General features: G+C 39.4%; 1 protein-coding gene across 1 annotated transcript; it reads right to left on the reverse strand.

The window, feature by feature from the left end:
- Window positions 1-3,847: 3,847 nt before the first annotated feature.
- Window positions 3,848-6,935, reverse strand: LOC129721185 (uncharacterized). Its single transcript, XM_055673460.1, has 6 exons — window positions 5,603-6,935; window positions 5,339-5,548; window positions 5,134-5,268; window positions 4,952-5,075; window positions 4,228-4,659; window positions 3,848-4,175 (listed from the first exon to the last, which is right to left on the reverse strand). The coding sequence occupies exons 1-6, from the start codon at window positions 5,780-5,782 to the stop codon at window positions 3,862-3,864; spliced, it is 1,395 nt and encodes a 464-aa protein (XP_055529435.1). The 5' UTR covers window positions 5,783-6,935; the 3' UTR covers window positions 3,848-3,861.
- Window positions 6,936-24,847: the final 17,912 nt, after the last annotated feature.

A 24,847-nucleotide genomic window follows, 5' to 3' on the forward strand; every position in this document is an offset into this window, starting at 1 on the left:
CGGTTGTGACTACATTCAAAATTTAGGTAAAAACATAAGCTTTCAAATGCATACTGTCCGCTGCTGCGCAAAACTGCGCAAATTGTCACTTTAGTGAAAAAAGCGATAGCGGATTTTTTTAGTTATTATTTTTGAAGTTGAAATTTCATCTAGGATTAATTTTAATCATAACCATGATACCCCATTAATGAAAATTTATAATATCGTACTCAATCCGTAAGGATAAAATATAAATTTGGGCAAAAATCACAAAATTTATCAATGAAAAGTTATAGAATAAGTGTTAAACAAGAAAACAGTAACCAAATCTGAAATTTTAATTATCTCAAACTTTATCACTTTCTGCAAGTTTAAAACAATACTAAAAACATTCAGCCCTCTTCAATTTATGAACATGAAATTCGTTAAACTGATTGGAGTGTCAAATATTAGCAGCAAATTCATACCATCAAACTCCGGCCCACAATAGCCCGTTCGAAGATTGCTTTTGCTTCGCACTCGTTTCCATACAAAAGTAAAACACACATTTTGCTTTATAAGAAAAAAACAAAGAACAGTCGTCGCCCTCCGCATCTTTTCGTATTCATTTAGAACGTTGTGTCATTCCAGTGTCTTAGTTTTCAAATTCATAAATTCGTTGAATTTTATTATGAAGCCTTCAACTTCAGCGGCACCACCTAATTCAATGTCTAGTAAGTTGTCAATTCATGGTGTTATACATGTATTTAAATGTCCTCTTTCAACCATAAAAACCGGATTAGGAAGATAACATATATATGAAACAATGAAACATCGAAAATTACAAAAAGAAATGAAAATTGCAGCGAAAGACATTTTTCCTGCTGATAAGTATAATGAACTTCAAATTTTCTGGAAACAATTCAACACGAAATTTAAGCGATCACAACGGAAGATGATAATGCTGATGATGATTTTTTCAATTTGTAATTAGTTTGTATTACTTATATCGTTTTATTTTATTAAAATATATATATATATTTAGGCAAAATTTGTTTAGTAAAAGCTCAAAAAAAGTTTCATCTAAATGATTATAGGTTTTTAATCATTCTTGTAAGTTTTGGTGTCCTTGGTGAATGTGGAAGCCCGATCAGAAGAACATATCAAATTTATATCAACATGAGATATTTTGATACGGTCTGTTTATGTAACAAGTTGTGTTATAAATTTGGTCTCGTTAGTAGTTAAAATATCAAAAATTATATCAAAACCTCTATTTAATTGTTGCAGAGAGATAACAGGACCTGTTATGGCATGAACAGAAATATTTCAAAATGTGTTCAAAAATAAGTGCAAGGTTTGTTATAATGATGATATTCTGCATGACATTTGCTCATATCTCGGTTTGTTATAATTTTGTAATGTTATATATATACATATATATATATACTAGTTGAACGTTCCCGGCGATGCTCGGGATCAAAGGTTTCAAAGATAAGAATCATTTTTTATACACTAAAGTCGCTTTTTACGCGGGGGATACGTGCCGCGTAAAAAAACCGCATGGATTCCGGAATCCGCGTAAAAAACCGCGTAAATTCCGGCATCCGCGTAAACTCCGGAATCCGCGTAAAAAAACCCGCGTTAATTTTGCAATCCGAGTGAAGAGAAACCGAAATCCGCGTAAAAAAAATACCGTGTAATTCTGGAATCCGCGTAAAAAAACCCTCGTGAATTCTGGAATTCGCGTAAAAAAAATACGCGTTTATTCCGGAATCCGCGTAAAAAAACGCGTAAATTCCGGAATCCACGTAAAAAAGCCGCGTAAAAAAACGCGTAAAATGCGACCTTAGTGTATTTCATTGCTGCATTAGCTCAACTCACTTCAAAAATATAACTCACATCTTATACTTCCATCATCACTTTAAGTACTTTAAGTTCTGAAAACGCACAGAACGGAAATACCCATATTGGATTGTCTTTCGTGATTTGGGCTGATTTGCTGAACCTGGAAGTCATCATTTTGGATTTCAAAATGACGTATGGAGTTCCACTTTCAAAAGTGTTATAGTTTTATGAAAAATATTTAAATTTTGAATAATCAGATACCTATTAATTTTACCTCAAATATCTTTCTTAAACAACAACGAACATTTTATTATAGAAGAAATCACAGATCACAGCTTCGGGTTTCGATTTAGAGGCAAATTCGGCTTAAAAAGTCCTAATTTTGCATGTTTCACGTAGTTTTGTGAATAATATCTCGAGTTATAGTAATCAGATACCTGTTATTTTTCCTCGTATGTCTTTCTCATACATCAACGAACATTTTAGTGAAAAAAGAATCACATGTCATCGCTTTGAATCTTAATTTGGAGACGAATTAGGTATAAAAAGTCATAATCTCGCATGTTGCACGCAGTATTGTGAATAATATCTCAAGGTTTAGTGATCGGATACTAAATATTTTTTCTTAAATGTCTCTCCTGAACATTAACAAACATTTCAATGTAAAAAGAATCATATGTCATCGCTCTGAATTTTTAATAGAGGCAAATTTAGCACAAAAAGTCATAATTTTGCATGTTTTACATAGTTTTGAGAATAAATATCTCAAGTTTTGGTAACCAGATACTAATAGTTTTTCCTCAAATGTCTTTCATGAACATTAACAAACATTTTAATTGAAAAAAATCGTATGTCATCGCTTTAAATTTTGATTTAGAGGCAAATTTAGCACAAAAAGTCATAATTTTGCATGTTTTACGTAGTTTTGTGAATAATATCTGAAGTTTTAGTGATCAGATACTGAAAATTTTTCCTCAAATGTCTTTTCTGAACATTAACAAACATTTTAATTAAAAAAATCATATGTCATCGCTTTAAATTATGATTTAGAGGCGAATTCAGCACAAAAAGTCATAATTTTGCGTGTTTCACGTAGTTTTGTGAATAATATGTCAAGTTTTGGTGATCAGATACTAATAATTTTTCTCCAAATGTCTTTTCTGAACATTGATAAACATTTTGATGAAAAAAAAACATATGTCATCGCTTTGAATTTTGATTTAGAGGCAAATTTAGCACAAAAAGTCATAACTTTGCATGTTGTACGTAGTTTTGTGAATTATATCTGAAGTTTTAGTGATCAGATACTAATTATTTTTCCTCAAATGTCTTTTCTGAACATTGACAAACATTTTAATTGAAAAAAACTCATATGTCATCGCTTTAAATTTTGTTTTAGAGGCAAATTCAGCACAAAAAGTCATAATTGTGCATGTTTTACGTAGTTACTGTACACCTCAGAGACGAAGGGAATAATATCAATAAGATCAAGCGTTACGGAATTCCATTTTTATATAGTAGATATATATATATATATATATATATATATATATATATATATATATATATATATATATATATATATATATATATAAATATATATATATATATATATATATATATATATATATATATATATATATATATATATATATATATATATGTATATATATATATATATATATATATATATATATATATATATATATATATATATATATATATATATATATATATATATATATATATATATATATATATATATATATATATATATATATATATATATATGTATATATATAAATATATATATATATATATATATATATATATATATATATATATATATATATATATATATATATATATATATATATATATATATATATATATATATATATATTTCAAACACTACACTAAAAACACGGCGTAGAAATAAGTTTTTATAAGTTACCAATTTTATTTTGGTTCAAATCACATTCTAACCTGTTATACATAACTTTTAGAAAGTTTTTGATTTCATTCTATCTTTTCACTTGTGTTTACTGTTTATTTCTATTTTATTGTCAACATGTTAGTTTGTCTATGTGTTTTAGGTCTTTCTGAGTGTGGTGCTTGCCTGTGTGTATGTCTCTGTGTAGGTGATGTATGCATGAGTGTGCAAGGAGTATATATGTAAATGAAAACGTATGTGAGAATAAATTTGTTATGATGGTAATATTTGTTGATTAGAAATTCTTCGTGCTCTGCGGTGTTTTGTTTCCCATAGTAAGAAATTACTCTCGCCATCAATCGGTAGCATTCATCTGAATTCTTTTTTGCCATCGCTGGAGAATCCCCCAGATGCAAGCGATGTTCCAAAAGACGCTCTGAAAATATTTTGTATTAGATCAAACAATCATAAAACATTGACTAATTTACCAGCTATGTATTCTACTTTCTTCGGCTCTAAAGCAATACGACCTTCAACAGTTGGTTGAAGAAATGGCCCTTCTACTTGAGATTTAACCCGTCTTCCAAGCGGATTATTTGAAAGCCGCCCTGTAACTGATCGACCATACAGTCCTTTAGGCCACAATTCGAGCATAAGCAATTTTATAAAAACATAATCACTCCTATGGCCAGCATCAGAGAATTTTTTCAGTTGTTCCTGATTCGGAAATCCCTGAACCTCGGTGAAGGCAGGCTTGTGTTGTAGCCCAACAACCTCAGCACTCACATGCACATCCGATAAGTTCCTACATCTCATCGTAGCATCCGAATATTTGGCACGAACTTTGTGAATTGCATCCTTCAACCGTTTGTTTTCTTTTATGATTTCATTGATTTCCTTTTGCTGACCACAAGTGCATTCTGTAATTAAAAATTAATTTTGAAATACAGAAAACAATTGAAAATATTGGTAATCATCAATACCTTCCCAACACAGTTTTTCAAAAATGAATTGTGTTCCTAAAAATTGAACCAATAGCACAAAAATAGCATTTTTTGCACAAAGAAACATTTATGCAAAGTTTCAGCCAAATCAAAAATGACAATTGAAAAAAAAATTAAAATTATGACATTTTATGTGGAACTGCTTTTAAAAGAACCTATGCTAAATTATTCAAATTGCAGTTCTTTACTCGTTATTTCTTTGACTTACCGATTATATCCTTCTTTTGCTTCTTGCTTTTCGGATGGTAGATGAAACGATTAGATGATTCCGATTCAGAGTTGCATGAGAGTTCCTCTGAATAATCTGTATCAGACGATTGATCTTCTAATACCTAGAATTGAATTGGTTATTGAAAACTAGGAATAGGACCAAATAAAATTAAATATTACCATTTCATTTTGTGCAGACACTTCTGGATTAGAGTCAGTTTGTTCGGGCATCAATTTGCAGTATTTCGAGATGGAATTCGAAGCACTCGAACGATGTGGTGTGAGATTTTTTGCTACGGAATTTATTCCTTTAAACTAAAAATAATTTATTTGAGAAATTTGAGTTTGCAATTTCAACTAACACAGCAACATTTAATATAGTTACCTTCATAGCCGTAAGTTTCGTTGAGTTTACTTTTAGTTGTTCCGTAGTGTAAGTTTGATGCTCTACTCCATCACCGATATTATAGCAGACAGAATCATTCAATTTGATGTTACGTCCGCAATGAGATTTCTCTTGACGTACGATAGTTGCTTGCTTTCCTTCCTCCTTCCTTTCAAGGGCTTTGAAATCTGCGTTTCCCGAATCAGGAACCTATAGGATAGACGTTGATTTTATTTTTTATTTAATTTTGACGAACATACGTACCGTTTTCATTAGCACAACTTTTAGTTCCTTCTTCAGGCGCATCTCGTCTGATTTTTCTGAATCTTGTTTAGCTTCATTATTTTCACTTATCTGGCACTTATTGCTCTGTAAAGATTGTAAATTTTCACGATTGGCTCGAGCCAGGAGCCTTTTTCTCGCTGCAGCATTTTTTCCAGCCATTTTTGTGGCTTATGCAATAAAAAAATGAATAGTCACTAGGTTATAGTCTGGCAGTTGAACTAGTGCGTCAAACGACCGGAGAGTGATTAGTTACTCGCCGGGTTCGACGCTCTCACGTTTGCTTGCGGGAAACTTCATTTAGATCTCTGAAAAATTTATCTTTACTTCGCGACTACGAAGGTGCTGATATTTGTTTGGTTTTTGCATGAGAAAATGAAAAAATGAAATAGTTTAGCTTTTGTTATCGCACACATTTTGACAATTGCATACGAGAGTTCGCCTAGGTGCGAGTCTTCAATCTCTTTCAACTTCGTAGTCGCGACTAGGAGAACCAAAATTCACAAGAACTTCGTAGTCGCGACTAGGAGAACCAAAATTCACAAGAAGAAGCTAAACACTTATTGTTTTCCTGTCCGAGCTGTAGGGCAAACATTAAACTTTTTTTCTTCAATTTTTTTTTCGTGGTGTGTTTTTTTTTTCGAAAGACAACATTATTATTTACAACTTTGTTTAAGACAATTCCCCCGGTCAAAGTTCAGTTTTGACTCTAAAAATATTTGTAATCATCAATAACTTTTTTTAAATGACAATTCAACATAGCTTCTCAAAAATGAGTCGTGATTGACCAAAATAATCAATAGCACAAAATGGCATCTTTCGCCCACAGAAACATTTGTGTCAAGTTTCAGCCAAATTAAAAATGACAATTAAAAATGTATTTTTTTTTTAGTTGCCATTTTTGATTTGGCTGGAACTACATGAAATTCTACTGGGATATTTGTGTGGAATTGCTTTGTTGTATAACATCAATAAGATAATATAGGAACAATTGATACACTTCTACAATGGGAAAAAAGTTAAAGGGTATGTGCTTGAGTGCACAAACGTAGGCTTGCCGTGGGACTATGGTGGGTGTAAAGATTTAATTCTGCCATAGCCATAGTATATAACACACACCAAACGTACAAATACCATAAACAATAATCCATGAACATTTCACAAAAAAACACATGCACCTGTCATAAACCACAGCATACAAATACCAATAACCACATGAACTGCCCATAAATGCATAACAGTCTCATGTAATTTCTCATCACAGATATACACACACATACATACACTTACACACACAGACACACACTTACACACACACACGCACACACCCAGGGGACCCATCGGCATATAGGCCTATCTGCCTGCTGGACACCGCGGGCAAGGTGCTTGAGAGGATCATCCTCAACAGACTGGTGAGGTACACGGAGGGTGTACACGGTCTGGCAAGTAACCAGTTCGGCTTCCGGAAGGGCAGGTCCACGCTGGACGCAATCTCTTCCGTCATCAAGACGGCGGAGGTAGCAATCCAGCGCAAGAGAAGGGGAATACGCTACTGCGCAATCGTCACGCTCGACGTGAAGAATGCGTTCAATAGTGCCAGTTGGGACTCCATAGCGCTCGCGCTCAGAAGCATCCATGTACCGGTGTCGCTGTACAAGATTCTGGAAAATTATTTCCAGAATCGAGTACTTGTTTACGACACGGAGGAGGGTCAGAAGTGCGTCCCAATTACCGCAGGAGTTCCGCAAGGTTCTATCCTGGGCCCGGTGTTGTGGAATGTCATGTATGACGGAGTGTTGAAACTCAAGTTCCCTGTAGGGGTTGTGATCGTCGGCTTTGCAGACGACATAACGCTGGAGGTTTACGGCGAGTCTATCGAGGAGGTCGAGTTGACGGCCGCGCACTGTATACGCAAGGTCGAGGACTGGATGCGCTCCAGGAAACTGGAGCTCGCGCATCATAAGTCGGAGGTCACGGTTGTGAACAACCGTAAATCGGAGCAACAGGCGGTGGTCAGAGTCGGAGACTGCACCATCACCTCGAAGCGATCCCTGAAGCTCTTGGGGGTTATGGTGGACGACAAGCTCACGTTCGGGAGTCACGTCGACTATGCCTGTAAGAGGGCCTCATCGGCTATTGCAGCACTATCTCGTATGATGTCCAATAGCTCAGCGGTTTATGGCAGCAAGCGAAGACTTCTTGCCAGCGTGGTTTCGTCCATACTTAGGTATGGTGGGCCAGTGTGGTCCAGAGCGCTAGGTACTAAAAGTTACAGTGGTAAACTGGAAAGTACCTACAGGCTCATGTGCCTGAGAGTTGCGAGTGCGTATCGTACGGTGTCATACGATGCAATCTGTGTCTTGTCCGGCATGATGCCTATCAGCATCGCCATCAAGGAGGACAGAGAGTGTTTCGACCAACGTGACACAAGGGGCATACGAGGTACCAGAAGGTCATTCTCGATGCTCCGCTGGCAGCGGGAATGGTCCAACTCCACAAAGGGCAGATGGACGCACCGACTCATACCGGAGATATCCGGCTGGGTCGGGAGACGACATGGTGAAGTGAACTTCCACCTGACACAAATCCTGTCAGGCCATGGTTGTTTCAGGCAATATCTGCACAGGTTCGGACACGCGGTGTCCCCCATGTGTCCCGAGTGCGTGGAGGAGGAGGAGACTGCTGAGCATGTCTTCTTCGTATGCCCCCGTTTCGCAAGAGCGAGGAGCAACATGATGGCTGTGAGCGGGCCTGGCACTACTCCGGACAATCTAGTCCGGAGGATGTGCGACGACCCGGACATCTGAAACGCGGTCTGTGCGGCCGCCTCTCAGATTGTTCTGGAGCTGCAACGTGTGTGGCGGGTCAACCACCAACACGCCAGTGGTAGCTAATTACCAGTCTCCAGGTAGTTAGCTAGGAGGTTATAAGAGTAAAGAGGGTGCATCACGCACAAAAGCCACTCCCCGACGTAATACTTAACCGTCGTTCCGGGAAGACCAGGGCTGGAGACTGGAGGGGTTTTAGTGGGTCGGGACAGGGATCAGTAGGTGTCTGGGCGAGTGTAACTACCCCAGCATCTCTCCCCTAGTCTCATCCCCACACCCTAAGTTCTCTTCTCAGGTGTCTGTTTGCAGATTTCCCCGCCACCTTTAAAAAAAAAAAAAAAAACACACGCACACACATACACACGCACACATGCACGCACACGCCACTCACACATACACACACACACGCTATTCACACATACACACACGCTATTCACACATACACACACACGCTATTCACACATACACACACACGCTATTCACACATACACACACACGCTATTCACACATACACACACGCTATTCACACATACACACCAACACACTACTCGGGCACACACGCTTGATATACGACACACTATACCTCCACTATCGGCAGCACCCAAACGGCTTCCAAGTCTTCCAATGGTCCCCAGTATCGTTCACGTCCAATTTTCCAACAACGATATCTGAATTAAATTACCACTGGTGGGTTCCAACTCAGATCGAAGGGAAGCCGAACTGTTCGCCTTGACGGTCGACCAGGGAATGATCTTTTCTCTGTATTGACTTGAATTATCTTTTATTTCGGATTGGTTTACAAAGGTAACTAACTTAAAACTAAATTGGCAGGCAAAGTTCGAATTGCTTCAAGAATCAACCTCTGGCAAGCTTCCCTGAACCTAGACAGTATCGCCTGTTTGCGCACCAAAAGAAGAATTTCAGAATTTCGCGTTCTTGGAGGACGGTTAAGGATCATCCGAAGGATCTTGTTTTGGATAACCTGTAATTTATTATGGTGACATTTGGCACAACTTTCCCAGATTGACAAACCGTATTCTATCACTGGCAGGATTATCATTTTATGTACAGCAAGCTTGTTCTCAAGCGTTAATTTGGATTTTCTGTTTATCAGTGGATATAAAGATTTAATTAGGAAGTTGCATTTGTTTGATGTTTTATCCACATGTAATCTGAATATGAGCTTGCTGTCCAGAACCAGACCGAGGTACACCACCTCTCTGGCCCATTCTGTGGGTGCATTGTTAATTTGAACCCCGACGTTAACAGGCGGACGAGTCGAGGTGAGTTCGAGTGGGGAAACAGAATTGCCAGAGTTTTAGCCGCGTTGATGCAAATCTTCCTGTCCTTGAAGTAGTCGGATAAAACATCCAGACCCGCCTGCATATTTCTTGTCAGCGAACAAATCACTTGTACATGATAGCAGTGTCATCTGCAAACATAGACAGGACACCACCACCCGGAAGGGGAGGGACGTCTGACGTGAAAATATTTAAAAGGATAGGACCCAGTAGGCTACCCTGGGGAACTCCAGCATTGAATGGATCAGACTGGGAATTGTTCAAGCAGACTCTAAATGATCTACCCGATAGATAGGTTTTGATGATCTTCACGAGAAAGATCGGAAAGTTGCAACGATGCAGCTTATAAACAAGGCCATCGTGTCAGACGTTGTCGAACGCTTTTTCAACGTCTAACAAAGCCATGGCAGTTGTTTTGGAAACGGATTTGTTCCGCCTTATGATGGTCGCTACCCGAGTGAGTTGGTGCACTGTGGAGAGCCCCTTCCTGAAACCATATTGTTCTCTAAGAAAGATATTGTTTTGGTCAGCGAACTCTAGTAAACGTCTCAGAATTAGTTTTTCAAATAATTTCGAAACGGACGATAGGAGGCTAATGGGCCTGTAGCTTTTAGCGTCGATGGGATCTTTCCCAGGGTTGTGGATGGGGATAACTTTAGCAAGCTTCCAACGGGAAGGGAAATAGCTCAGTTCCAAACACTTCTTAAAGATCTTTGCGAGGTAATGGATGGTCAATTTTTTCAACTCGAAATTGACCACACCATCCACAACCGCGGCCTTCATATTTTTACAAGATTTTATGGTAGCCATTAACTCATCAGCAGACATTTTTGATTTATCAGGGACGTCTAGAGTTGCGACAGAGATTCTATACATTGCAGCGGCCACATCAGGTTCAAAGGGACTCACCAGGGAACGACCAAGGTTATGCGAATTTACAAAATGCTGACTAAGTGCATTAGCTTTTTCAGTTGGTGTTATTAACTGAACTTGGCCTGCGTTTTGATCAAGGGGGGAATAGGCCTGGGCTTGTTTTTCAATAATTTGGTAAGTTTCCAGAAGGGGTTTGCACAATCTGGGAGGAAGCGAATGTGATTTTTAAAGCTTTTGTTTCTGAGATCCACCAACCGGGTCTTGATAATTTTATTGAGACGGTTACAACGAGTTTTTAAATGGGGCAGACCAGTGCGTTGGTAATGGCGCCTAGTTGTGTTACGGAGTCTTATATAGGATTTAGTTAGGCTGTCTAGATTTAGGGTGTTACTCACCAGGTCGGTAGCAGGAACATGTTGGCCTCAGGCTATGGATAGTGCCTCGTCAATGGATTGCAAGCACTGATCGATGTCGTCTGTTGTCTGTGGCTCGATGTTGTAGCGGATGTTGGTGTCGACACTCTGTTGGAACCGGGCCCAGTCGGCACGATGATAGTTGCGACGACGAGATCTGGATTGGACGACTGGAGCTCAGTTCTTGGTAGGCGATTGGATTCGAGATGGTCAACCGGGTGGAAGAGTCTGGGCTCATAATAATGTACGGTGCTGCTTGTAGGTCATTGTAAATGATTCTACCATTTGGATTACTCCGCCTATTGCCCCAGGCTTGATGTTTGGCATTTAGGTCTCAGTTTGGCGTTTGGCGAGATTGCTTTGTAGATTACTGGAAGAATCATTCCTAGAGCTGACTTGCGATGGACAGTAGGCTACCATGACGATGATAGGGCCGGCTTGAGTAGAAACCTCGACACCAACTGCTTCGATGATTTTTAGGTTGAAGCTGGGCAGCAGCTTGAAGCAGATGTTCCTCCTCAATGCGATGGCTACGCCACCACCCGTCGTGAGCCTCGATCGAGCCGAACAACTCGGAAATCGGGAAGATAAATGTTGACGTCGAGTTTGAGATGCGTCTCGGTTATGATGGCAATGTCGATATTCCGCTCGTTGAGAAAATCGGCGAATTCGATGATTTTGCTCTTGAGCAAGCAAGCGTTCCAATTAGCTATGTTGATGTGTTCACGGTTGATATTTGGTGAGAATGGAAATCGCTGCTTGCAGCTGTTCTGCTCGGGTTTTGCAAGTACGAAGGGCTACGTACGCTTCAACCAGAAGATGCACAAATTCCTTTGTAGTAAGCAGGGAGTCTGCGTTGGTTTCATCGGTGTTTGTTCGTGTACATTTCATTCCAGTAGTAGCGGTTGAGAGCCCTGGAAGTCCTGGTGGAGGTGAGGAACAGTTCGAAGCCGTGACATCAGCAAACGAGGTTGTTAGGCGATTATTCAGTGGAAGAGGTGCAAGCACTGGAATCTGGTGTCACGAAGTGATAGCGGGTAAATTTTGTTCGTTGCTCATGGGGACCTTTCTGCGACCGGGTTCGTTGTTGGTCGAGGCTCTTTTGCGGATCTCTACAAATTCCGCCCGCTTTGGGCAGGTTCGGCTGGTAGCCTTATGTCCAGCTCCACAGTTCGCACAGACTGGGTCGGCGGTTTCCATTAGTTGGCAGGCGTCGGGTGTGTGCGTTTGGCCGCATTTGATGCAGCGGTAGGCCATATGACAATTTTTAGCCCCTGTCCAAACATCAGGCAGTTCGAGCATTGGGTAACGTCACAAAGCACTAGTTTGTAGCACTCCCAGGCTACGATGATGTGAAAAAGTGCTCGGATGGACTGCAGGTCCGCCAGGCACGTTGAATTTTTCTCCAGATTTACCAGTTATAACTGATCACGGTATTTTCGAGTTTTGTCGTGATGCGTCACTATTGCTTCACGTAAACCTTCCGGGAAGCCTTTCACATAGAAAGGCGGGATTTTCTCCTTCTCCACTACTTCGGGATCCGTGGCGTTTTTCAGGACAGCGAATCTGTTGTTGGCCAATAGCTTTTTGGCCGCAGGATCAGGCGTAGTCAGGCCGAGGCCGTTTCCCCGTACTGGAACTGGTTTTTGATTTACCCATATTAGGGTTCACCGTAGCATCGGTTTCCAACGCGAACACAGAAACTTACGAACGAACGTACAAAGCGAACGGAGCAAAAATAAACTACTGTACTGCTCAACAAGCTAGCGGAGAATGATGATGATGCTCTTCTCTCAACACGGAATGTCCTTTTATAGCGTCACTCAGTGTGGGGAACTTGGGGGAAGGACCAATCACGTGGAAGCATCTCTTTTGATCAAAGTTCATCGATTATACTTGAAATTTTTAACTATGAAACTGTTAAATACAGTTAGAGAGCAGATTCATCTTTAATATGCAATACAGTTTGTGCCAATTGTGCATGTAGTTGATGAGTAATGAGAATTTGAAAGTCATTTTCAAGGTAAAAATTGATTTCTCTCCGCGGGGAGAGGATTTCTTGATTAATCATTCGATGGCAACACACTGACTTGGAGTGATTTACAGGTATTATTTCTTTTCCTATTATTTCCTTAACTTATTACATTTGACGATATGAAACCGGCTACAAATGCCTACAAACCGTTATAAAACCCGATTTTTTTTCAGATGCCTGAGATTGCGAAAACTATGCAAGAATTGTTCTCCTCAAATCCAATTGAAGATGGTGGGTCAAAATAGGTCTTATTGGCGGGCTAAAATATAAACTTGATGGTTCAAAATATGTTTTTAGTACACCATTGAAATTTTGATATTTCTGAGTTTTTTTTTTTCTAATGAATAACCTTTTAAACTGAATTATTCGAAAATAGACATTTAACTCTTAACAATGGTATGATACAACGGTGATTTATTGTGAAAAAAAAAACGTGAATACTTTTTTCACTGGGATTCCAGAGTTGCGTTTATTTACGTTGCACTTTTTTTGTGCTGAATGCTGAAAAAATAATATGAGAAATTATTATTACAATAAAGGAAATATTTGAGAAAATCTGGGATTTTAATTTTGAAAACCGATATGAAACTGTTTACATTATTATTTTTTTGTTCATCTATTACTGTTTACATTATATTTCTTTATTTTTGATCGTTAGGAGAAGTCGAAATGAAAGTTTTTTTCGTAGTCAGCTCTCCGTTAATATGTAGTTTCATGGTACTTTTACAAGGTACTTTTACTTTTATCAAGAACAACAACAAAAAATACATAAGCTCCGAATTATGTTTCTACACTTCTAATAATTTTACTAATTTGCTTCATGGAGCAATTATGTTTTTAACTGGTCTCTGTACTTCAAATGTATATTATTGCTCTTCTGTGATTGATCTACTGGTTATTTTTTATGTGTGGATACTCACTAATGATGTGACTTAAAAATATTTTGACATGTGTTTTCATATGCCCTATTTCAGCAGTTACTGTTTGTTTTATAATTTCAACGTAAAACTCAGTTTTTGCGTTTCAACAAAAGAGTAGCGTTGTGCTAATATACGTATTTTTGACATGAAGCAAGCACGGCTCAGATAAAACGAAACGAGTCTTACATTCTTCGTTACATTTTTATGTTTTCAGTGAAACAATAATTCGATTTAACATCTTTGCTCGTATATCTATCTTTTAAAGGGCAAAAATTTTCTATTTAAATCGGTAGTATCATAGACAACAATACAGTATTGAATATAAAATTTATTTGTTTCATTAAAATAGTATGCACTACGAACGTGAAAATTATATCAATTATATCAATTTATAGCGGATTCCAATTACCGATCCGATCATGGAGTATCTACTGCTGAAGGTGTTGAAGAAAGTCAGCAGTAGAAGAAAAGAATTTCAAAGTGCCAAGCTCCCGTCTCACCCCGCATCTTTAGATAATATAATGAAACGACAAAGAATACGGATCCAAGGAAGGTCGTATCAAAACACGACAAAAACTTTCATTCGCGTGTTCTGCTATCCTTTAGCCAAGCGCGTTTGTGTTTTACCCGCTAGCTATAAAACGTTTGCTTTCCAGTTGGCTGTCCAACATACCACCCACCCACCAGAAAGATCATCGTATCTCGAATCATGCTTGCTCACCTTATTGCTTGGTGATCTTCACGCGCAACTTATATGGTATGGAACGTAGCTTTGTGATGCACTGGGTGTAAAAGAGCAAGAAACAGCATCAACAAGCGAAATATAAGAAACAGATTTTCTTGGAGCTGGAGCTCTCAGTTATCTCCCCATTTTCATTCGTCCAACCGGAGTAAACACCACAGAAAATACCACAAAAGAGCGCAAGTCTTGTGTCTTCGTCTCCCTCTGCATTGTTTGTGTTATATCTGCATAAATAATTTTAAACAATAAAAAATTCTAGTTAAAAAGAACGCTCACTGCTGTGCCTGGCTGTGCGGACCGCTTCGATCATGATCACGATCGGGAGATAATGATGATTCCAATATTTATTATTTTAAACACGCATAAAATATACGTACAATATAAAGCAAGCCGCGGCCGTCACTTCTTAAGATATGGTAGTAGAAGACCGGCATGAGTTTGCTTTCATTCAACAAACTAAGGATTTTGTTATAACGTATTAAAATGTTTAGGATAATACAATATGAGGATAGGTATCACACTGAACGTGAACCTTCATTTTAAAATTATCGTTAACAGCAATTATTCTGCTAAAATATCACAGTTTTTCAATATCATAATTCTATAAGCCCATAGAATCGTATTGCCTAAAAGCTATTTGTTTGCAATTCGTTCGTTCGGCAATTTTAATTATTTTGAATTTAAGTTCTGTGGTAAAGGTTGACATTAACGCTAACGATAGTTGAACTACTTTAGCACATTTTTATCACGAACAGATTAAGAATAACATTGCTGTTAGTGGAGCAGCAATAACGTTTGAACATTCTATAATTCTGAGGTGAAAGTGTGTTGAAGCCACAGATGGCCGACTTCGAACCAGCACGTGGTCGACTTCGAATTTTTAAAGGCATGTCATTCGGTAATAGTTATTGCGTCACTTGTGAAAACATATCCTCATGTTTGTTATGGTGATGAAAACATAATATACTGTTTTCACAGGTAACGCATTAACTATTTCCGAGTCTTGTGTCTTGGAAAATTCGTAGTCGGTCACGTGGTGGCTTCTACACACTACAACCTTAAGCCGATTGTCCTGAACTTTTGCATGGAGGCTTTTTTCGAGAAGACGAAACTTTTGAGCACTATTTCTAAGCGAAATTCGAAAATTCGATTTTCATTGCCACTGCGTGAAACTATAAACTGGTATTTTATTCAACATTGTTAAGGCTGTAGTACACTCTTTGACCAAAGGCTAAAGTGAGCTCGATATCACCCATTTTTGAAAAAAGTGGAGGTACCCTTATTAGGGTACTTTTACGGATACTCTCTTTTGAGTAAGCTGGTCATACGTCAAAAACTGAGTAGAATCTACTCTGTTTTTGCAAACCAGAAAAATAACGAAAATGAGTATAAGTTACCCAGTTTGCCTGAATACGGAAATTTAATGATTTCTGGTTTTTGTAAATCTGACTCAATAAATAAAATAAATTCAGAACAATCAAAAACACAGAATTATTTTTCACCGAAACATTATAAATGTTCTAAATTATTTCCGTGACTTCATTGAATGCAGCACCCAACCGGTTCACAGTTGCCCGTGAACTGTGGCTCACATTTTTGTGCCAGAAAGTCCGTCATCATCCGTCACCAAACACTGCAAAGGATTTAAATTGCATCGATTGCATGTATTGAGCACTGTACATCAATACAAATGTTTCCGTTTATTATCTCGAATAAAAGCCCGTCTTTAAACGGCATCGTAAAACATGCAACATGCGGCTGTTCATTTTGAAGAGATCTTCTGCAATACTTATGTTGGGCTGAAATTATTATGGAATATTGTTATATGTTTTTTTTTTTTTTTATAACTCTAATATTTATTTAGGCCCAACCGCGAAGCATAACGGGGCCGAATATCTTTTGGAGTAGGGAAAAGCCAGCTTGAGTAGAGCCTGTATCCCGACTGCTCCTCCTCAAACAGGCATAAAATCCCTCTCATCTTTTCTCTTTCAAAAATACAATTTAAAAATACATGTCATTTAAGCCTACGACTAACATTAACATCAAAGTTTTTCTCTTTATAACTAAATACTAATCCTTACTACTATTCGTTGAGGGTGATGGTTCCTTATCTCTTTGAAATCAAAACTTATATCTAAGTTCGGTGGATCATGTCTCTCAAAAAGAAGCGATGATTCATGTTTCTATAAAAAAGATGAACGAAAGAAAGAAGAAAAAAAAACAGAATTAGTGTGAAACTTTTTAAGATTGTTGTGTTGGGAGAAATAAGGGGAGAAAGCATAGAGATAATCAAATTCGATACTTGATATCTCTGAAAAAGTCGTAAATGGGTATTACAAGCGCGGGGTTGCGGCTAGCAAGCACATCCCGTACTTGCATTGTAAACGTCACTTTCTGTTTCCGGAGAGAATCTATAAGCTTGGCCCTTGCTCTGTGGTACTTAGGGCATACGAAGACTATGTGGTCAATATCTTCGTACCCTCCACATTCGCACAGATTACTATCGACTAAGTTTATTCGATAGAGGTGTGCGTTTGCAACATAGTGATTGGACATTAGGCGCGAAATAACTCGAATGAAATCACGAGTTAAATCTAACCCTTTGAACCAAGCTTTTGTAGACACTTTGGGCGAGATCGAGTGCATCCATCGCCCAAGGTCGTCTTTATCCCACTTTTCCTGCCAGTTTTCCAGAGCCAGTTGTCGGGGCAGATGAAAATACTCGGTATAGGTGATCGGTCTATCAAATATCTCTCCTTCTATGGCACCCCTTTTTGCTAATAAATCAGCTTCTTCATTGCCTGGGATTGAGCAATGAGAGGGGACCCACACAAAGCAGATAATAAAAGACCGATCAACCAGCACTTCTAATATCCGTCTAATTTCCGGAAGGAAATAGGACGGGTGCTTGACCGGTTTAATCGATCGGAGAGCTTCGATAGAACTGAGGCTGTCCGAGAAGATGAAGTAATTGTTTGGTGTCTTGAGCTCGATAATTCGCAGCGAATTGTGTATGGCAGCTAATTCAGCTACGTATATGGAGCAGGGCTGTGCCAGTTTGCGAGATATGCGATGATCTGTGTTGAAAACGCCATATCCGGATTGTCCATCCATCACAGATCCGTCCGTTAAAAAGGAATTCTGTTTTGGGAGGTGGCCAAATTTTGCCGAAAATATTGAAGGCACAACTGTTGGTTTGAGGTGATCGGGAATTCCACGGATTTCTTGTTTCATCGTCAAATCAAATACAACAGAAGAACTGTTGAGCGATGTTGAAATCTCATGGGATGGAGCAACAACCGAAGGGTTTATCTCTATGGACATGAACCGCTGGTATACTGACATACAGGGTTTCTGAACAACTTCCAAACATTTCTCATAGTTCGCAATAAGCATTGGATTTGCTATTTCCGATCTAATGAGGAAACGAAAAGCCAACTCAAACAGCCTCTCTTTGAGTGGTAGTATTCCAGCTATGACCTCTAGGGACATGGTATGTGTCGACTGCATGCAGCCTAGAGCGATACGCAAACAACGGTATTGTATCCTCTCGAGTTTCAGCATGTGTGAAGCTGCGACACCTCTGAAGCATATGCTGCCGTATTCTATTACGGGCAGAATCGTGGTTTGATAGAGTCGTATCAAATCCTCTGGATGGGCTCCCCATGATGTTCCTGTTACCATTCGAAGGAAATTGATCCTTGGTTGGCATCTTTGCTTCAGGTAATTGACATGTTTTTCCCATGTGCACTTAGAGTCATACCATACTCCGAGATATTTGAAGCTAGGTGACTGAGTGATGGGTCTTCCGGACAGAACTAGCTCAAAACGAGGTGGTGGTCGCTCTTTTGAAAAGACTACCATCTCCGTTTTTTCAAGCGAGGACTCGATTCCAAGACAACTGGCCCAAACGGTCAGATTGTCGAGCGTGTTTTGCAGGCTGTTCTTCATGTCTGCGGCTAGAGACGCCGTGACTGAAACTACACAGTCGTCAGCTAACTGGCGCATCGTGCAGCCGTCCGTCAAGCATGTGTCGATGTCACTGATGTAGAAGTTGTACAACAGCGGACTCAGACAAGAGCCTTGGGGGAGACCCATGTAGCTTGTTCGTGTTATTGTTGAAGAACCGTGGTTGAAAAGTAAATGCTTTCCAGACAGCAGGTTGATCAAAAAATTTGTCAATATAGGGGAGAATCCTCTTTGATGCAGTTTCTCGGAGAGAATTTCGATTGAAACTGAATCAAATGCGCCTGTGATATCCAGGAAAACCGAGGTCATTTGTTGTTTGCTACCAAGAGCCATTTCCGCTTCTGTGGCTAGCAATGCCAGGCAATCGTTAGGGCCCTTGCCCCTACGAAAGCCGAACTGGGTCTCTGATAGTTGGTTAGTTGACTCTGCCCAGTTGTCAAGTCTACGAAGGATCATTTTTTCAAGCAATTTGCGTATGCATGAGAGCATCGCAATCGGCCTATACGAGGTGATCTGCGGCAGGTTTATCTGGCTTTTTGATTGCGATAATCTTAACCTGTCTCCAAGCTTTCGGGATCATATTGTTCCTGATAAGCTTATTAAACAGTTTAAGAAATCGTATCTTGGCCGAGTCCGGCAGGTTTTTCATCAAATTAAATTTGATCCTGTCCGGTCCTGGGGCCTTGTTCTTGCAAGACGCGAGGACAATTGAAAACTCCAACATGGTAAATTCTGGTTCTTCAAAAGCCGTTGTATCGCTGAATTTTTGCTGTGATGGGACAGCGTCTGGGCATACCTTTTTTGCGAAATCATAGATCCAACGTTCAGAGTATTCATTTGCCTCATTACTGTCGGACCTATTGCGCATTTTTCGAGCTGTATTCCAGAGATAGCTCATAGAAGCATCTCTGGGTAACGTGCTTATGAAACATTGCCAGTATGATCTTTTTTTCAGTTTGTGCAGCTTAGACTGTTTTATTTCCAGCTCCCTAAACTGATCATAAAGCTCAATTGAACCACCATCCCTGAATGCTATGTATGATGCTTTTAGAGCTTTTTTCATCTCGGTGCATTCTTTGTCCCACCATTGCTTGTTGGGACGAATTTTCAGCTTGTTCTCAGGGGCAGGTCTCTTCTGAGATTGCAACGCGCTATCTAGCACTAATGTTGCAAGGAAGTTGTATTCGTCGGATGGAGAAAGCTCATCCGTTGTTTCGAGACCCTGGGATATTGTGTACGAGAATTTTTCCCAATCAATATTCCGGGTAAGATCTAAGTCTACTTCGACTGTGGTAGCAGAAATGAGCCTGCTCATAATCGAAATACTGATTGGCAAATGGTCGCTACCGTGGGGATCATGAATAATCTCCCATTTGCAGTCCAAAGCCATTGAGGAGGAACACATCGACAAGTCTAATGTGCTCTCTCGTATTGGAGGCCTTGCAATTCTCGTAGCTAACCCAGGTATGTTCAATAAGGTCATATCGAAGTCATCGAGAAAGCTTTCAATAAGAACAGCGCGGCTATCATCCCTGGATGCGCCCCACGCCGTACCGTGAGAATTGAAATCTCCCAGGATGAGGCGTGGAGTCGGAAGAAGTTCCGTTATGTAGACGGAATGTAGACTGATGCGACAGTGAGGCCCTCCCCAGCAATTGTTATATGGCAAGCAACAATTTCTATTGCATCAATTGCTGGGAGAGGAATACGGAAGAATGGGTAGCATTTTTTGATACCAAGGAGCACTCCGCCATAAGAGTTTCCTCGGTCTAAACGGATTATATTGAAGTCTTGAACGGCTAGTGTCGTATCAGTTGACAACCATGTTTCAGATAGCGCGAAAATATCGCATTTGCTATCGTGAAGTAGGAGTTTAAATTTATCTAATTTGGAGATCAAACTTCTACAGTTCCATTGTATGATCCTTGTTGTCGATTCGTCACTTCGGCTGTCTGAATTAGACATCGAAGGATACGAACGCGAGGAGGGGCCATTTGGTGCTTAGTTGCTTACCCAACATGCAAATTGTTGGAAGCCAAGCCGAAATCATACTCTTGAGGGAATCAGATAGACCAAAAGTGGTAAATATCCATTCAACGATCATTTTGAATGAGATACGTCCATCAGTGGTCGGTATTTCAGATTCCGATGACTGTGTTTTGGCGGAAGCAGATTGTTTTCCTGGTAATTTGGGAAACTCTTTATCGAAATTGTTAGCCTCAGCATTAAGTTTGAATCCTGGAGGTGACGATTTTGCGTTGTTTTGCTTAGGGGGGGTTCCTCTTGGAGTGTCTGTGAGCGTCTTTTTCTGCTCCTTTCTAGGAAGTTTAGGAGAGGACGCGTTGGGCCGTTTTCGCACTGCTCCGCTTGACGGAAGCGGTTGATATGTCTCTTCATCATCATTGGATTCGTCATTTTCCAAGCTGGAGTATGGATTTTCCTGTTGCTGTAAGGCAGTCTTCAGCATCTGTGCAAATGACTGCTTACAGCGTTGCTTGGTCGCTTTTTTCAACGCTTCTGAGCGTGATTTATATGTTGGGCACGCTTCTGTTTTATGTGGTTCACCTCCACATAGACAGCATTTTACGTCCCGTTCGCTACAAGTGTGGTTAATCTCGGAGATTTCACCACACTTGGAGCACTTAGATTTCTTATTGCAGTGGGTTTTCGTGTGCCCTAACTGCAAACAGTTCGTACACGCCATGACTTTCGGAAAAAAAAGTCTTACGGGTAGTCGAAGCTTGTGGAGCTCGACAAAATCCGGGAGTACTTTTCCCTCAAAAGTGACTCTAAACGAGTCATTTGGGGAATATTTGCCCGTATTATCCTTGGAATACATTCTCCTGCATTCAAGGATCTTTATTCCAGGAAAGGATGGATTTTTAAAACATCCAACACCTTTCATGACATCTTCTTCAGTGAGGTCAGCCTCGGTAATAACCCCTTCTATTTCAACAACGCGTGCCGGTATATAAACGCGGTACTCGATGTTGAAATTTGGATCCTGGACGACAGCATTTGCTTGTCGAGGATCGGAAAAAGTTGCCTTCAGCTTGTCCGTTTTGACTTTAAAAATCTCAGTCAAGCTGGTGTAATCTTTCTTCAGAGTTTTGCATATCTGCATAACTCTGAGAGGTTTATTTTTGGGTCGGAAAAACACGACCCAACGAAGACCGGGTTGGTTCACCTGGTACTTTTTGACCCGTATTGGCACATCATCAGTGGATGGGACAATCGGGGCAGTTTTACGGGGCCTTTTACGCTTCTTTACTACGTCAAAGAAAGCGTTGTTGTCATTTATGGGAATCTCGGCAAAGTCCATGCCGGACTCTTCAGCCTCTGAGGAGGATGAAAGGTCCGGTGGGGTAGCCAGACCCCCAACCGCCATTCAACGGCTGCGCAATGTATCAAATATAAGGATATATAATATACTAATGCTAACAAGGTAAAAAAAAAAGTGAATATATGTATGTATAAAAAGAATGAAAGATGGATCAGTTATGTATATACACAAGTGGGAGAGAGAATAAATAAAAAGTGTCACTTATCTTTGTATGTAGTTGTAATCAGCACTAGCGGTTCGAGTTGCATCGACTGCAAAACGGCGCCGCCGATTTTTTCCTCTGTCAGCGTACGCGCCAAAAACTAGCACGACACCTTCCAGCACAGTTGCGATGTTGCACCGTCTGAGAAACGGCGTCACCGCCTCCTACACCTCGCCGGAGCTTCGATCGAATCGCCCTGTTCTTCTGGGAGAAGAAGCAAACCAAAAAAAAAGCGCCGCACCTTCCAGCACACGCGCCAAAAGCAAGCACTTCACCACTACCACACACTGTTCTTCACCAGCGAGCGCTAGAAAAAACGGTAAATTAATTTAAGCGAACTGCGGAGCACACAAGAAAATGAACTTTCCTCTTCGGCTGCCGAATAAGCAATGTATGATTGTTATATGTTGTTTGTAATGTAATTGATTAAGAAATTATTGATTTGATGACAGATCAGATACTTACTGCTAGCCAACGAATAAAAAGCGCCACCAATTGTTTTGACATATACATATACTCAGGGGTAAGTGAACATCATGGATAATAACTCAAAACTGAGTAAACATGGTAATTATGAAAATTTGGGTAAATTTTACTCAATTATCCAGTACCTGATAACTCACTTTTTGACATTTTGCATAAGAATATAAACTGAGTAGATCCCAATCAGATTAGAGTTAAAATAAAGCTGCGTGTTTGATGTTTTCACGAAAAAAATATTTTTCTACTGTTTGGCTAAGCATGTTTAGTGTGTTTGTCAAACGGTGTAATGACGTTTGTCAAATATTTTGGTCAAAATTTTGTCTTGATTGTTGTTTGCCCATGTTTGCCGCTGTCGAAAATTTGTTAGTGACAGACAAATTTTCTCTTGGTGAACAGTCACGGATACATGCGGTTCTTTCGACAATGACATTTTTCGACAATCAATCAACCGAGAAATGAAGCAGCGAGCTTTCAAACCCCGAACTTATCTGGATAGCGACTGAAAATGTTTGACATGAACCGTCGAATAGTGAACTTATCAGAACTAGTTTGACACCGGCTTAAAATTTTTATATTTGATCAAAGAATTTTCTTTCAAATGTTTTCTAAGTGTAATTAGTTTGTCAAATAATTTGGACAAACCAAGAACGCTCTGATTAGAATTCTCCGGTTGGAATGTGACAAACAGAACTGTTTTTTTTTTTCTTTCTGAGATTTAACATTTACAATTTCTGAAGACTTGTAGCAGCAGGCTACTAAAATTGACCGAGTACTTCAAACAGTTTCGTTAAATCGAATATAAGCTTAGCATCTTTTGAAAATTCTTAATGCTTCTTTTGCGGTTTGGCCCACAAGCCGGCAATAACTGGATCTGAAGAATACAATAGACGACGTAACATCACCGTTAAAAACAGTTCCTGAAATTTTTCGTGTGTGATCTAGCCTGAACCAGTTTGTCACTTTGTTCAGTGACTTCTTCAGATAATTGGCCTATTGGAATATTGAAATGGTTACTTGAATGGTTGAATTTGAATAGCAAACTCGCGGAATGCATGCTAAACTAAAATTGCATTGCGTATTTATTTGAGTCTAATGGTTTCGAACGCAACTGGGGGAGCCGTCTTTTTTCGAAGATGAAACTAATTAAAAATAGGTTGCGTATGAAAAAAGCAAGGCTATCAAATTTGGCATTGTGAATTTGCGAATTGAATGTTGATTATATAATTGATATTTTTTCAGTAAAGACACCTTATAAAAAGATGTTCTGAAAATTTCTGACAAACTTTTGTTAGGTTTTCAAAGATGAATAAAGTTTATTCTGGGGCCCCCACACAAGACTGGGCCCCGAACCCCCACAATCGTAAATCCGACTCTGCTACTGGTTCTGAAAAACAATCCGTCGAATTTGGATTGCATTCTTTTGAAAGTACATTTTCGTTACCGGTAACTTTTTTACCAACAAATTTACACACATTCATTTTGCGCCTGGTTGGCTACCTGAAATAGCAAGTGTGTTGGCTTAGTTCCCCGAATCTCGATATTTACCATATTCCCCACACGCACGCTCAGTATAGCAGTGACAAACACCGCAAACAGCCAACGCCACCAGCGGCCAGTAGCGTCAACAATAAATAAACAAAGCGTAGAACTACGTGAACAATGTAACACAAATTTACATACATACACTAGTAATTATGATCTTAAAATTACATTTTCGTGAACCACAAATTAAGAGCTTTCGATTGATGCATATATCATCGTTGTCCGATTCATTTCAAATCATGTTTCAAGATGGCTTGACTCAGTTTCTTGAAAATTTCTCGGGAACCACTTAACCACAAATTATCACAAATTGGATTTCGAACTCACAAATTAACCACTAAATATTGGTGATAAAAGAATTAAAAAAAAAAAATTAGTCAAGCCATCTTGATCTATGCCTGAAATCCCAGTGAAAAATGTACTCGATCAGATATGAAATCAAACAGTAAAGGTGTCCCGCGTTAGCCTTTTACGCTAAATAAATTCGTTTTGGCGCTAAAGGGCAGTTGAGAAAAAGAATCGGGTTTCGCTTGAAAAAGTTTTCCCTGATCAAAAAAGTGAATTCCCTGATTTTAC

The sequence above is a fragment of the Wyeomyia smithii genome, chromosome 2 (assembly GCF_029784165.1).
Source record: "Wyeomyia smithii strain HCP4-BCI-WySm-NY-G18 chromosome 2, ASM2978416v1, whole genome shotgun sequence".
Taxonomy (NCBI): domain Eukaryota; kingdom Metazoa; phylum Arthropoda; class Insecta; order Diptera; family Culicidae; genus Wyeomyia; species Wyeomyia smithii.